The sequence below is a fragment of the Rutidosis leptorrhynchoides genome, chromosome 7 (assembly GCF_046630445.1).
Source record: "Rutidosis leptorrhynchoides isolate AG116_Rl617_1_P2 chromosome 7, CSIRO_AGI_Rlap_v1, whole genome shotgun sequence".
NCBI lineage: Eukaryota > Viridiplantae > Streptophyta > Magnoliopsida > Asterales > Asteraceae > Rutidosis > Rutidosis leptorrhynchoides.
The window spans coordinates 90,865,652-90,880,402 of NC_092339.1; the positions used below are offsets into that span (position 1 = coordinate 90,865,652).

Genomic DNA, 14,751 nt, shown 5'->3' on the forward strand with positions numbered 1-14,751 from the left:
CTGGCGGGGTCCAAGGGGCAGAGCCCGAATTTGAACCCTTTTTAGCAGTTATGAAACTGTCATTCGGCAGTTATAGATAGAACTGCCATTCGGCAGTTATAAACTCCGATTTTTTGGTTATTTAGTCTGGTACGTTTTTCAAATTCAGATACACAAAAACACATATTCTTTGTTCAATAAATTCTGAGTTTTATCCGTTTAGAGATTTCGATAGTACCATCGAAATATTTTGATCTGAAAGTGATTACACGACTATCAGAAATCCGAATTCGAAACTCTATTTTACAACAAGAATAATATGCAAGATGCTAGTGAAGATTTTACACTCGAGGGGTTCGATTTGAACCACAATAGATACTTAAAGAGGATGGTAGAAGTTTCTTTATATTTCAACGTGAATCGAAACTCACACCATTTTGGTTTTGGTTTGCTGGAATAACCAATTGATTGTGAGATATGCTGATCTTGTTAAGATTACTTTATGCTATGTTAAAAAAAGAGACTAAAGTTGCTTTAGAAGTAGGCTTAAAGATTCCAGAGAAGGAATCTGTGTCCTTTCGTGTCCTAATTACGTGATGCACATGAACGCTTTAAGTCTTGAAGAGTCTAAAACTGTACCTGTAACTGGATGATATAAACACCTAATCTAATGTCATTTGCTAACTGAAAGTATTGTAAAATAGTGTAAACACCCAACAAGACAGATAAATTAATACCAATTGAATGTTCTGCACTTTTAGCCAACCCAAATACAAATATGTACAAGTATCTGGTTTAACTATTTCTCCACCATGGTTGTAGCTCAATATGTTTTATCAAATGAACCATAGTACTAAAAGTTTAGCAAGATAAAGTCGCAAGACGGAGAAGAGTCGGTCGGGACTTTGAAACGACTAGTCGATTGAGTCGAGGCCGAGTCGGGCGTTGACTTTTAATATATATTATACACATAAATATATTAAACATAAATATCTCAAACGTCAATATTTCAAACATATGTATAGGGCACGAAGTCTTCTTAAATTTTAACTTTGACCAACTTGACTTTGACCGAATCAGACCCGACTCAAACACACTCATACCGTCTTTGAATGAGACAGACTCAGACCGACTTTTTGGCGTTGACCAACTAATTAAACGTTTTTGGACGAAACGGGACAGGCTAGTCACCAAACCGACTAGTCTGCCGAGACGGCCGCCGTCTACAACTCTGAAATTTAGAGCAGGTATTGTCTCATATACAGACCTATTATCGAAAGTAAATAACATAAATCTACACTTGGTAATTGCCTAATAGTAATTGGGCATTTTAATATTCCCTAAATCAAACTACAGCAAAATGTATGAATGTTTTAGTTCACTTTAAGCAAATATTTTTAAAAAACTCAAAAGTAGAATGTGTTTTGCTAAAGTACTGCTGAAAAATCAAAATACTACTCAACACAATAATAGCAGTACTTCAGCACAACAGAAAACTAAATCAACACATGAACAGGGAGAGATGCTAAATATCTAAGGTTTTTAACAATATATATCCACAAATTTCATGTTTTTTGAACTATCTCCACTTTTAACATAGCGTATGAGATGTTAATGTCACTGATATTCATAAATCATAATCAAATACGTGTATTACGCAATCACTTTTCATGAGACGTGCTTAAGGAGATTGCGTTCATGACTCAGTTGTCTTCACTTTATAAAGCTTGTAATATAAGGACAAGGATAAAATATAAATGGCATTACATTTTTCTTTGGACAAGCTTGCTGGTATCTTAAAAAAGGTTATTGTTACAGGAACTGAAAGCTTAAAAATTTAGTTAAATAGAGCTAACAGAGCCACCTTCACTGCTTTCACCACTGCTGCTGCTACTGCTACTACTGCCACCACTACTGCTGCTGCTTCGACTACTGCCGCTTGAGCTAGAAGATGCTTTTTTGCTTTCCTCGGCATTCAACTGTGCTTTAAGCGCTTCTGCAGCATTATAACCTCCCGTGTCCCCTTCATCATCACTCAAATCAACCTCTGCAATCTCATCATCAGTTTCATTATGTGGTATATTTATATCAATCCCAGTAAAACCTTGCCGTCCTGTAACTGCCTCTGTGTTATCAGCTGTCGTGCCAATATCAATGTCTTCATCGTCGTTGAGTATGTCCAGCTGTTCGTCCAAGTCATCATCGTTCTTATTATCTGGCGATGTATAGAATGAACTTGAAGGGACGAATGGATTATCAATAGCTTTCTCTTCTTTAGCTTTCCCATCTGCATATAACAAATCAACAATTTAAAATGTATTAACGTATACTAAGGTGTTGTTTGTTTTTTTAAAGATATTTTTCTCTGAAGATCAGCAGACTGGACCATTGGACCATGTCTGTAGAGAAGATGTGACCTAAATGCTGAACAATGAATACTGTTTGTTTTTTATGTCTGCAAAATAACTTAATCATGTCTACAGCACTAAGAAGCATGTTTCTAAGTCTGCAAGTTTACAAACAGAATAAAACATTATTTTATCTTATGTCTTCGGAAAAAAAAAAACAGTCAACGAGCGCACAAACAAAAGACATAATAAGATCTACAAACTGAAAAACAAACAACACCTAAAAGAGCATGGAACATACCAAAGCCTTTAAAGTTGCCAATCTCTATTCGTTCAACTTCAACCTGCTGAAATACACGAAATACGTGCAAGTCATGTATAAAAGTACATTACATGTTTATCAATATAATCATTCAAATAACAAAAGAGTAGTAATCTAACTTACAGATGGGGGAAGTAAGCTTTTATTTGAAGTCTGAAGTTTATTTCCCTTTCCGAGTGGGGGCGAACTAGAATCAGGTGGCGGGCCCGGTAAATTAGTTGCTGCAGCTACAGCTGCAGATTCGCCAGGTTGACGAACATGCCTTAATCGCTTAACTGATCTATGTAACCGTTCTAACCGAAAACTCGATCCATCAAAGAACAAAACAGCATCATTGTCCTTATAATCCTCACTACTACCTTCAAAACTTACTTTAGGTTTACCTGGTTGGTTGTTTTGAAATTCAACAGCTACTTTGTTATCACTAGTCTTATGCAGTTTCCCAGGTTGGTTCTTATCAATTGATGCTGGCTTAAATTCATCTGAATTATATAATACATAATTCATCTGAATTATCCATATTTTTAACAACTGATTGATCAATTACATAACATATATATTGAATAGATACATAGATATATACTTACAGCGAAGAGTGCAGAATCTAGAAGAAGGATTGTCTTGAAAAGAGGAACCTAGGGTTAGGTCAAACCACCGATCAACAGGTGGAGCTGTTAACGGTTCATCTCTTTTGTTGTTGATGTTATTTGCCATTAATCAACTGAAGTTAATTTCACAGGTTCTGATAAAACATGAACAATTAGAGCCCTAACAAATCAATTTGGGATCATGGATCCTTGATTTGATTTGAACTGCAGAATTTGATTTGATAATTGTTAATTACAATAAACGTCCTTCGGGTTTCATAAACTTGTAAAAAACTATCATTTAGATTTTTTTATTATTTACTTTCACTCTTGACTTAAGTTGACCACTATATTGTCTACTCGTATGATGTTGAACGGACAATTTGTCCGTGTTGACCGTGTTGTTGTGACTTTATGATGATTATGAACGACATAATTAAGTTGCTAATGCATATAAACCTGCTAATTGTTCCGTAAATACTCTTTGTCCAAAAGATTTTGTAAAGAAACTAATTAAACGAAAACAGAACATTATTCATATACATGTCCAAAATTTATTCAGCTATATTATGTATATGAAGATTTTCTTACAACCATCAACTTAGGGCTGTGATCATATAAAATCACATTTATCAGACTCTCACTAGCCAGTATACTTAAAAATCAAAATAAAGCAAACAGCTTGCGGTCTATATACAATTCATCAATGCGTTAAAAAAATTAAAATAATGAAGTAATCTGGGTAAAACTCGATGAAAAATTAACTACTAGTCTCGCTTCTTAGCAATATTATGGTTTCAACTTCATATTATTTGGCTTTTTTACGTCTATTTTGTTTGCTTTATTATCATCAATTCAACACTACTTCTGATATTGTTTTGATTTCTATTCAATCTAAAAATATTATATAAAATCATGTTAATTGGGCAATCTAATATTTCATTTGACCCTTATAAAAACTCCAAAAATTTTGCAAGTCTTGAACTAGTCTAAAATCACAAGAAACCTTAAATTTTGATGTTTAGCTCAAAATTCTGTTGAAACTTTGAGGATCAAAATGTAAAGGAATAGCTAGTGTGTGTTTGATTAGCTCTTAATCAAATGGTTCAACGCTGAATATTGAATCATTTAATATTCAACGCATTTGTTTATGACCATAGGTGACATATAACGCTAATGGTTCAACGCTCAGTAACCATTCACGAATACTTTTTTCATTAAGCACTTACTTTTTTTGTATATTCTCTTTAAATTATATTAAGAACATTTATTGAACAAATATATAGTATATAGTTTTTTTAATTAGTGCAAAAAGTTAATACGCTAATATGACACCATTCACATTGTTTATTCAAAATGATTATCAAACGTATTTTTTCATTTGAAACCAACTTCATCGGAACTTTTAAATCATTCAAATTATTAACAATTTAATCCTTAACCATTCAGTCTTACGACAATAGTTTCATTTCAAGATAAGTCATCAAGTTATATTATTTTTATTATTATTTAGTTCTTTTTGATTTAAAAGCAATTAGGAAGAAAAATAGACGTGAAAAGGTAATGATTATCGTGTTTGACTGCAATAAAGAATAACCGTGTTCCAAAAAAAAAACTTGAAGTATTCACTTGGAGGGTTTTGAAAAAAAGATTATCGCTTCGTGTTGAGCTTGACAAAAGGGGCATTGACTTACATAATGTTTGGGGTCTCGTTTTTGATGACGACACCGAATCGGGTGATCATGCAGTAATTGGGTGCAAGCTCTCAATGGAAGTTTGGTCTAGGGTGTACAATTGGTGGGGTGTTGGAAGTGTTAGTTATCGTGATCTCAATGATATACTTTGTGGGTCTCTACCATTCACATTCTGCATCGCTTGGCACGCAAATTTGGCAAGCCATGGAGTGGGTGAGTGCCTACTTGCTTTGGAATACCCTTAACTTGAAGGTTTTCAAGAACAAAATGTCGTGTGCTTCGGTTATATTAAATGAGATTCAAGTCAAGTCATTCGATTGGATCTCGAGAAAAACTCAAAAAGAATAGTATAGATTGGCTTTCGTGGATATCAAATCTATCCTTGTATTGTAATATATGAACTCGTGTTGGGTTGCATTCTTGGCACCCATGTTGTAATTACTCATTTCGGGTCATGGGCTAGTATTCATATGTAGCTTCCCATGATAAGTTGTATGTTCGTGTTTATTTTTAATGAAATACCTAGCTTTTCAAAAAACTAAAATAAAATAAAGGGTGATATATTATAAGTTCACGTTTTTTAATATCTCAAATAGCAATATCTTAACGTTTATGTATAAACTGCCAAACACACATTCTAAATCATTGAAAGATTGTAATTTCATTTTAAAATTTTGTACTTGAAAAAAATACTTAAAAAGAGAAAGTTCAAAGGTCAAAATATGTGATTCAATACAAATTGTTTTACAAACAAAAATATCAATAACGCGAAATTACAGTTGTTGGCATGAATTTACTCTTGCAAATTTAATCGAATACATTTTTAACTACTCTTGGTAATTCCACTCATCGAAAAGATTTGCTTTAAAAATAAAAGTATCGAAAAGATTTGCTAGAAAAGAGACTTAAACAAAACTATAATAAAGCCCAATTATAGAACAGTCAAGCCCAAAATAATGTATAAATCTAGCCCAAAAACATACGGAGTACTTCATATACATCCAAAAAAAAAGGGATCTAATTCCCGCCATCAAAATAGTCAAAAACTCCTAAAAATTGACCTCACAAGCCGTTACTCCACCGGCTCTTCACGGTAAACAATTTCAATAACCGGTCAACACTATAAATACACCCAACAAGACCAAAAAAAATAATATAAATAATAATTAAAAATTACAACTTCATTTCGTTCTTGTTTAAACATCAAAAACTTGTTCAGATTTCCCCAATTTCACTCAATCCATCGTTCGCCATCTCTAATTTCTCTTATTAAACCCTAATGACATTCTTAAAACCTACCGTCTCAAATAAATAAACTAAAATTACTGTTTACGTTAATCCAACCACTTAAATCCTCGGATTTTTAAATAATTTTCACAATTCACAATGAGCGCAGTGAACATTACGAACGTGACGGTGTTGGACAATCCGGCGTCGTTTCTTACGCCTTTCCAGTTTGAAATATCGTACGAATGTGTTTCATCTCTTAAAGAAGGTAACTCGTTTCAATTTCATCATGTTCAATTATTAGCATACTTGTTTTTCAATTCGATTGCTGTTGTTTAGTTCGTTAGGGTTTGTGATGAATTCGTATTGTTCGAAGTTAATTTTTAGGTTTTTCTTTTATTGTTGTTAATTTTAGTAATTGATTTATGGAATTTATTAGAATGTGTTAGTATGAGATGATGATGATTATCATTTTTTTCATTCGATTAGCTGGTTTTAGTGAATTATTGGAGAAAATTAGGTTAAATTAGGGCAGTTCGAGGAAAATTAGGTTACCTAAGGTTATAATAACATTCAATGGACCTCAAGTTGTACTTGATCCTATGCTTAAAACCATGGTAACTCAATTCGTGCTGTAGTTATGATCCTATGAAATATTTTTTGATATTAATAAGTAACAATGAAGAAATTTTAGTATTTTGTTAGCTTCAGCTACCGAAATATGAATTTCACTTCAAGTTTGAACAATAGGATTAGAAGTTGTTACTGCAATCTCACATATGGTTTCATTCGGGCAACCTTCATAGTTCATAGCCACACAGTTTGAAGAGGGTTTTGGTTATTACAGATCCATACATCAGTAGTTGTATCTCATAGGTTATTAGCTATTGTGAGCAGTAGCTTGGACTTAATATGAGGTTGCAAGATGACATTAAATCTGCATTTTTTTTTCTAATATCTTACCAAATTTACATTTCAAATATCAATTTGTAATCAATTATGTTAAGGATGAAAATGGTTCCATTAGTTTATCGAAGTTGACTTGGCTTTTATTCAGATAATCAATATCTGCTAACAATGGCAGTATATGCGATTGAACACGAGTATAATCTATGTACGTTTTATTTAACCTTCTGCCCTGAAGTTTTTAACATACCATATATCCTATACATGTAGCATTAAGCAATGCATATCCAAAAATGATGCAAATTTTGTGTTGAGACGTTCAACAATTAATGATGTAACGTGACTGATTTGAAGTTGTTATATTTGCAGACCTGGAATGGAAACTCATCTATGTTGGATCTGCTGAAGATGAAACTTACGACCAACTTTTAGAAAGTGTACTCGTTGGTCCTGTTAACGTTGGCAACTACCGTTTTGTATTTCAGGTAAACCTTACAACCCATTCTATTAGAATAACTGTATACATAATATCCATTGTAAATATTGTTCATTGACTACTGAGACAATTATTTGACATTGTTAGGCCGACCCACCAGACCCGTCAAAGATTCGTGAAGAAGATATAATCGGAGTGACGGTGCTGTTGCTAACGTGTTCATATGTGGGACAGGAATTTGTGCGAGTAGGTTATTATGTGAACAATGATTATGATGATGAGAAGCTAAAAGAGGAACCTCCTCAAAAGGTGATTATCGACAAGGTCCAGCGAAACATATTAACAGACAAACCAAGGGTGACTAAGTTCCCGATTAACTTTCACCCTGAAAACAATGAAAACGGAGAACAGGAGGAAGCTGATCCTGTGCCTGAAGCTGAAACAAGTGAACAACCGCCACCTGGCAGTAATCCATTGGAGAACACAGAACCCTAGTTCTTGATGTCAACTATCTCTGTAGTATACTGCTTTGTTAGCATGGAACTATGTTTTAGTTTTGAGTTTGTTGCTAGTAAACCAGTGGGGGTGATCTTTGAGAAATGGGTTTGGTGGGTTTGGTTTATACGTTTTTGCGATTTAATATTACTAGGTTTCTTATGTCCCTTCGGGGACATCCGATAAGTTTGGAACGATACAAAGAAGATTAGCATGACCCATGCGATGAAACACACAAATCAAGAAATGGTCCAATTTTTTGGGTTTTAAAAAAAAGAAAAGAAGGTTTCTTACAACGAATCTGCCTATAGGCATAGGTATTCAAACAGTTTTTAATTAACTATTTTTTTTTCATGCTAAAGTTGCTTTATATACAAACTCGAGCTCGATGAATTTGTTCATAATTTAAGATCGAGTTCATGTGATTGCCTATACATGTGATCCAGTTACACATTAAAAGGTTTAAGATATCATATAAGGTTTTGCCCTTTCAACTCTTTAAGATCGTATGGACTCATTTTACCTAGATTTTGAATGAGTATATTCTAATGCCAAGTGATTATCGTATTGATGATAAATTGGGGAAGATGAAGACTCAAAGGATGTAACTGAGATATAAATATCAATTTAGAACTTAACGGATTATTAAGCATCGTTAGGTTAAGGGATTTAATTGAGATAAAATTTAAATTTAGTGATTAATAATGCAACTGATAATTGTGAGTGGCTTTTTAAGCAAAATTAAAAATAACACAGGGACTATTTTAACAATTTTGTCAATTTATTTATTTACTTTTACTTATTATACTGTAATGTGCCAGAATTTTGATCGTCCAACTTAATCAAACGACATTTTATCCAATAACCATTTAATAACACCGTTTTTTACTTACAAAGTAAAATGATCAAGATTTTCACCAACTTAATCAAACGATATTTTACACCATAACCATTTAATTAGAAAGTAAATGGATCAAGATTTCAACAATTAAGTTAATTGAAACTTTTCATATTAAGTAAATCTCAACTTTGAGGTATCATTTTGATTTGATTTTTATTATACATCTGACCAACATATATTTCACAAAAGTAAAACATATATTTCACAAAAGTAGTATGTATAAAATATGAAATAGGAAATATTTTTATTTACTTATTTAGTTTAAATAGTTACTAATTTCTTTTTCCTCATAATGTTTTTGTGTATGGGTTATTATATGCTAACTATCTATGACATTTAACTTGGTATATCTAAAAAACATTTTATATAATAGAATTTGGACAACTTAGAACAAATAATTTATTACAACTCAAAAGAATAATGAAATGTGAAATTGAGACGAGGAAAATACAATCGCATATATATAATTTTAGAAATATTTTTTTATGTTTAAGCATTATTGATTATATCACTATGTTGTGTTTATTTTATTCATTTACTAATTGTCGCTAAAAAAACACTACGTTGCTTTTTTTTTCATTTTTTTATTAACAACGATACAATCGTATATACACAAGTTTTAAATACATCTTTTATCTTCAAACATTATTTACTATATATACTAAATGTTATGGGTTTAGGTCATGGGTTCGAGCCTCGCTCTGCTCACCCTATTAATCAATTTGCCTGAACGATGGAGCTGCATATTGACCCCATGGGGTTTTCTCCCGGATCCATTCAAGATTCAAACCCAGTCCGTCTGCTCTTCGGGATGAATCGTGCGTGCGTGACAAATGAGAGTATTCGATGCCAGCTACTTACCTTTCAAAAACAAATGTTATTTCACCATACAAAATATAGGGACACTAAAAAAATAGAATAGCCTGAATCATAAACTAGACAAGCATATGTATTTATAACCACCTAACAATTACTCCTATAATCTTAGTCACCAAAAAGTACAAATATGCTGGAAATTTTAGTAGTGTAAACAGTAATAAGTATGCAAATTGACCAATAACTATAAGCATAATGCTAAATATTGATATTATAAATGTAACCATGTCACAAAAATAACTTTCGCCGCATCAACGCACGACATGACCATTTTCTTGTTAACAAAACAATAGAAAGCTTCATATTTAAATTATATTCTACTATATCAAAGTTTCATATTTAAATTTAAATTATATTCTACTACATCCTCCCATAATTTGAACATGAACATGTCAAACAGTAACGGATACGAAGTACAACTTTTTACATAACAAAAAATATTGAGTTCCATTTTTTTTTTGAAAAGCAAAGATTTATATATACCTCGAGGATTACAAGTAAATTGGTAGCCCAACATGACACGAGCCACCACAAAAGAAAATCACAAAATAGTAAGCACTATGTTGGTGCATGAACCCCCAGCCGTAGATTGATTCGTAGTTTGATACATTCTGTTATGTAATAATGTTTACTTGTGACTATTGATTACGTTTGTGATTGTGCGGGCTTAATTTGTTAAACAATCAATTAGTTAAACTGCACACACACTCGACCGACTGTGTTACACAGTCGACCGACTGAGAGACACACTCGACCGAGTGTGTCTGATATACAGTATATATACGGGATGAGACTTCTTTGTTGAGGTTACTCATCCCATTTACCCTAATCGACAGGTTTTCGTCTCTGCCGAACTCTAACACCAAATACCACCGAAATACTTCGTTTAGGCGTCGATCTAATCTAGTATTTGTCCTAGGTTTGATCTATTCGATCCCGATACGACCCATATCTCGGTTTAACCCAATTCTAGTGTATTCCGCCTCTAGGATTGTTAGCAAACGACCTAAGATCCTTAAATCTTCGTCTACAAAGTGGTATCAGAGCTGGAGTCTCTGGTTTTGCTTGATCTAAATCGTTTTTGGGTCAAAAAGTTGGTGTTTTTGGTGTTATTTGTGTTTTGAACGATTAATCCTTTTTCTTACGTTTTAGTTTGTGTTTTCTTTGTCAAAAACTGTGTCTGGAGTCATTACAGTTGTTTTCTACGTTTTGGTTTAGAGCTTTTCATCAAAAATTGATCGAAAAATCGATTTAAGTTTAGAAAACCCTAATAGTCTACCTGTATCTGTCAAGAACACACTCGGCCGTGTGTGTCTTGACAATCGACCGTGTGAGTCCCTCAATCGACCGATCGAGCTTGTTAGTCGACCGTGTGTGTATTACCAAAGTCGTGTGAGATCAATATAGTCAGTCGGCCGTGTGTGTGTAGTCACTCGACCTTGTGAGCAATACAATCGACCGTGAGAGTTTGACAGTTGGCCGTGTGAGTTGTAATACCAAAGGCATAGTGTGTAACGAAGTGCTGCCAAAATTTTGACAGACAATCGACCGTGTGTCTTAGACAATCGACCGTGTGTCTTAGTCAATCGACCGTGTGTCTTACATAATCGACCAAGTGTCTTTTAACCCAGAAACTTAATTTACATTTAATTCTCACATAATTAATTAAAATGTCGGACACTAATGAACAAGTATCAAATGAATGCAGTGCCTTAGTAATTGCACCAGGACTTCACAAATTACTACTTTCCGAAAATGAGTCTGGATCTACCAATAAGGTTCCCAAACTTGATAATCTAAAGGACTTTTTGGACTGGAAGGCACGTTTTATGATATATTTGAACGGTGTTGATTCTAGACTGTGGGAGTTGATAGAGAATGAATATGATTGGCCAAATGGAGGGGATGGGGAACCAAAGGAAACGTCAGAGTTTAATCCTGCAGAGTGAGAACAGTATAAATTGGAATGTAAGTGCTACGCGCAGTTAACTCAGGCACTATCTAAGGAAATATTTTCCCAGTTCAAAAAAGGAACAAGACCTCGCATACGCTTTAGCTTGCTCTTCAATCAGCCACAGAGGGTACAACTACTTATCGTGCCACTAAGGGTAAGGTTTTGAAAGATGAATGGAGAGTATTCGCAGCTCTTCCCTCTGAGACTCTTGGGCAAACCTTAGAAAGATATCGCTTGCTGGTTGCAGAAATGACAGATTATGGAATAGACATATCGGATGATAAAGCAGTTAGAGTGTTGAAAGATGGTCTTCCTGAAAAATGGGACAACGAAATTGAAAAGATTCATAACAGGTACATTGCATCTGGTCGTACGTTAACCCTAAAAGCTTTTACATCCAAGCTGATGGAAAATGATATTCAGGTTGAGGCATAAAGGAAGAGACTTGGTATTCTAGCGGTAGCTTCATCTGTTGGGTCATCTTCAGGAGGTCATGCTCCATTGCAAACAGCTTTCATCTCAACCAAAGCATCACAGACCTCAGCACCACAGTCAGAGTTAGGGTATTTCAATGCAAAGTCTCAAGCCCTGAAGTCAACTGCTAAACTTATTGATTCCGGGGTTCTGCAACAGTCTCAATCACCAGTGATCAAGACAGATAATATCAAGAAGAGGCCTCTAGAACAGATTCAAGAGGATATGGCTCTAGCAGCTATCATGGTTAACTCTTATAATGATATGATCAGTGGGCAGATAATAAATGGTCATCTGGAGAATGAAGACTATGATCAGATAGATGAGGATGAGATAGAAAGAATGGACATCCTGTATGCTATGGGTAGTGTCGTGAGACGAGCAAGGAAGTATCTGAAGAGAACATGACAGAGCACTTTGAGTTTGAATTGTAACACTAAGTTTGGGTTTGATATGTCCAAAGTGAGATGCTTTAACTGTGATGAACTGGGTCATTTCAAGCAGACATGCACAAGACCACCCAAGCCTGGTTTTCATAATCCTTTTCATAACACTTCAATTGAGGTGATCCTGGACATGCTGGTCCGACAGTGAACAAACAAGCAATTTCTAGTGGTCAATCCAAAGCTTTGACTACTACTTATGCTGATGAAGTGTGTGATTGGTCGATCTCAGTTGATACTGAGAAAACTAATGTGGTTTTTGTTGGTAAGAGTGAAGCAGAAATAGAAGAAGAAAGGGTTATCAGGAGAAAAGCTGGGTGTATAGGTAAAGATGATCCAGCTTGCACATGCTATGTATCATATGAAAAGGGTTGAAGCAGTAATGAAGATGTGTCTCAGAAAGAGAATTAGTGATTGGTTGTATGATAAGTTCCGCAAAGCCAATGATATGTCTGATCTTGAATTCACAACGGACTCTTCAGATGATGATGAATCCTCAGGAATGAGTTGTCATACAGGAACCTGGTTTAGAAAAGAAATTGCACATTTGATCAAAGGTGATGTTGAAGGTACTGATGAGAAGATAGTCACGGTGACAAGTTCGGATAATCCTGCTAAAGTTGAGGGTAAAGAAGGTTATGATGCTGATTATTCAGACAGTACAAGTTCAGATTCAGAATCAGAATCAGATACAGATTCGCTGGTCGGTAGAAAAGATTGCGCGTTCATGGCTAACATATCCAGCAATGACAAGCTATGTAATGATTCAGATTCTTTATGTTTAAAATGCACTGATCTTGAGCAGGAAATAGCTAGACTTGAATGTGTAGTCTCTAAGCTTAATGAGATACCTGTTACTTGTGAAACTTGTCCAAAACTTAGACTTGAACTTAAGAATTTGGATATAGAAAATCAGACAAATAGAAAGAACTATGATGATGCTCTCTACTACCTGAATAAGCAGAAAGAGTATGTTGATGTCATTAAGTCTTTAGAAAATCAGGTAGGTCATTTAAAATCAACTATTGCAGATGATGAGAAAGTGATTCAACTGTATTTGAGCCAGATAGAAGTACTTAAGGTAGAAAAAGATTCATACAAGTTAAAGTATGAGTTAGAAAAGGCTAGGATTGATAATTGGCAGAGAATGTCATACGTGACACAAACCTTGAAACATCCCAAAAACCAAGGGATAGGCTACAATCAGGTTGCCCCACCACTTTTAGGAGAGTTTATCAATAAACCTGTTAAGAAGAATAGGGATCCAGTTATAGAACCGATGTATGGTAAGCTTGAGAAAAATTTTGTAGAGAGTAAAAGTGAGACTGGTGAGGGTAAGAAGCCTTTAGATGTTGTTTATGAGACTGAGTCCGACACTGATGTCAACACCGAAAAGGACGGGAAACCCTTTGTAGTTGTGACTAAGCCCTTTACAATTTTGAAGAATCCAAATAATGAGGCAAATAGGAGTGAAATTCAGAAGACTGAGAAAAGGAGTGTTAGTAAGCCAAAACAATCTAGGAAGAAAAACACTCAGCGCACTCCTATTAAGTTTGTTAAGGATAGCAGTACTGTGAATTCTCAGATTGTTGATCCCAAAACTGAACTTCCACCAAAAGGTGAGGGTTCAAATTTAGGAAGGGTGATGAAATATATTCCGCCTCTAGGATTGTTAGCAAGCGACCTAAGATCCTTAATCGTAGATAGACCGTTAAACAGCAAGTCACGTCACCCACTCCGGCTAGGCAACATAATACACCTCCGAGGAGACAGTATTCAACTTCTAGGCGTCAAATATTTAATACTAATAGTTTTGATAATGTTAACTATTTCAATTGTGGGATGTTGGGACACGGGGCTATGAATTGCAAACCCATTCGACAGACACCACACAGGAAGATTGATCTTAGCCCTAAACGTACTTTCAATAGAAGATCATCCTCACCTGTGTTTAAATCTACTTCTGTGAAATCAATTGAAACTAAAGTTTTCTAAACAAATGACTATTACAGGAAACCTTTACCAAAAAATACTGTTTGGAAACGTAAGTCAGAAGTGAAAGGTGTGCAAAATTCTGAAGGTCCTTCCGGATCTAAGGAATAATGGGTG

The 14,751-nt window shown here is 34.5% G+C and overlaps 2 protein-coding genes and 1 non-coding gene across 4 annotated transcripts; 2 read left to right on the forward strand and 1 right to left on the reverse strand.

Annotated features, from left to right (window-relative positions):
* Positions 1-1,728: 1,728 nt before the first annotated feature.
* LOC139857782 (uncharacterized) lies at positions 1,729-3,496 on the reverse strand. 2 transcript variants are annotated; one of them, XM_071846623.1, is made up of 4 exons: positions 3,237-3,496; positions 2,773-3,131; positions 2,629-2,671; positions 1,729-2,266 (listed from the first exon to the last, which is right to left on the reverse strand). In XM_071846623.1, exons 1-4 carry the CDS (start codon positions 3,361-3,363, stop codon positions 1,821-1,823), a joined length of 975 nt encoding a protein of 324 aa, XP_071702724.1. In that variant the 5' UTR covers positions 3,364-3,496; the 3' UTR covers positions 1,729-1,820. The 2 variants fall into 2 exon arrangements, with proteins under 2 accessions (XP_071702724.1, XP_071702723.1); XM_071846622.1 differs by having other exon boundaries at positions 2,629-2,674; positions 3,237-3,494.
* Positions 3,497-6,140: 2,644 nt separating this feature from the next.
* LOC139858604 (histone chaperone ASF1B-like) lies at positions 6,141-8,241 on the forward strand. The gene is made up of 3 exons (XM_071847436.1): positions 6,141-6,425; positions 7,433-7,548; positions 7,647-8,241. Exons 1-3 carry the CDS (start codon positions 6,317-6,319, stop codon positions 7,992-7,994), a joined length of 573 nt encoding a protein of 190 aa, XP_071703537.1. The 5' UTR covers positions 6,141-6,316; the 3' UTR covers positions 7,995-8,241.
* Positions 8,158-8,255, forward strand: LOC139860804 (U6 spliceosomal RNA). The gene has a single exon (XR_011763419.1). It is a non-coding gene; the product is annotated as a U6 spliceosomal RNA (small nuclear RNA).
* The last annotated feature ends 6,496 nt before the right edge of the window (positions 8,256-14,751 follow it).

Bases quoted from the DNA above. Each gene is read 5' to 3' on its own strand.
- LOC139857782 (XM_071846622.1), bottom strand. From the start codon at position 3,363: ATGGCAAATAACATCAACAACAAAAGAGATGAACCGTTAACAGCTCCA. The intron at 2,675-2,772 runs GTAAGTTAGATT...CGTGTATTTCAG, and splicing joins AAAGCTTACTTCCCCCATCT to CAGGTTGAAGTTGAACGAAT. The intron at 2,267-2,628 runs GTATGTTCCATG...TGTTATATGCAG, and splicing joins TGGCAACTTTAAAGGCTTTG to ATGGGAAAGCTAAAGAAGAG.
- LOC139858604 (XM_071847436.1), top strand. From the start codon at position 6,317: ATGAGCGCAGTGAACATTACGAACGTGACGGTGTTGGACAATCCGGCG. The intron at 6,426-7,432 runs GTAACTCGTTTC...TTATATTTGCAG, and splicing joins TGTTTCATCTCTTAAAGAAG to ACCTGGAATGGAAACTCATC. The intron at 7,549-7,646 runs GTAAACCTTACA...TGACATTGTTAG, and splicing joins ACTACCGTTTTGTATTTCAG to GCCGACCCACCAGACCCGTC.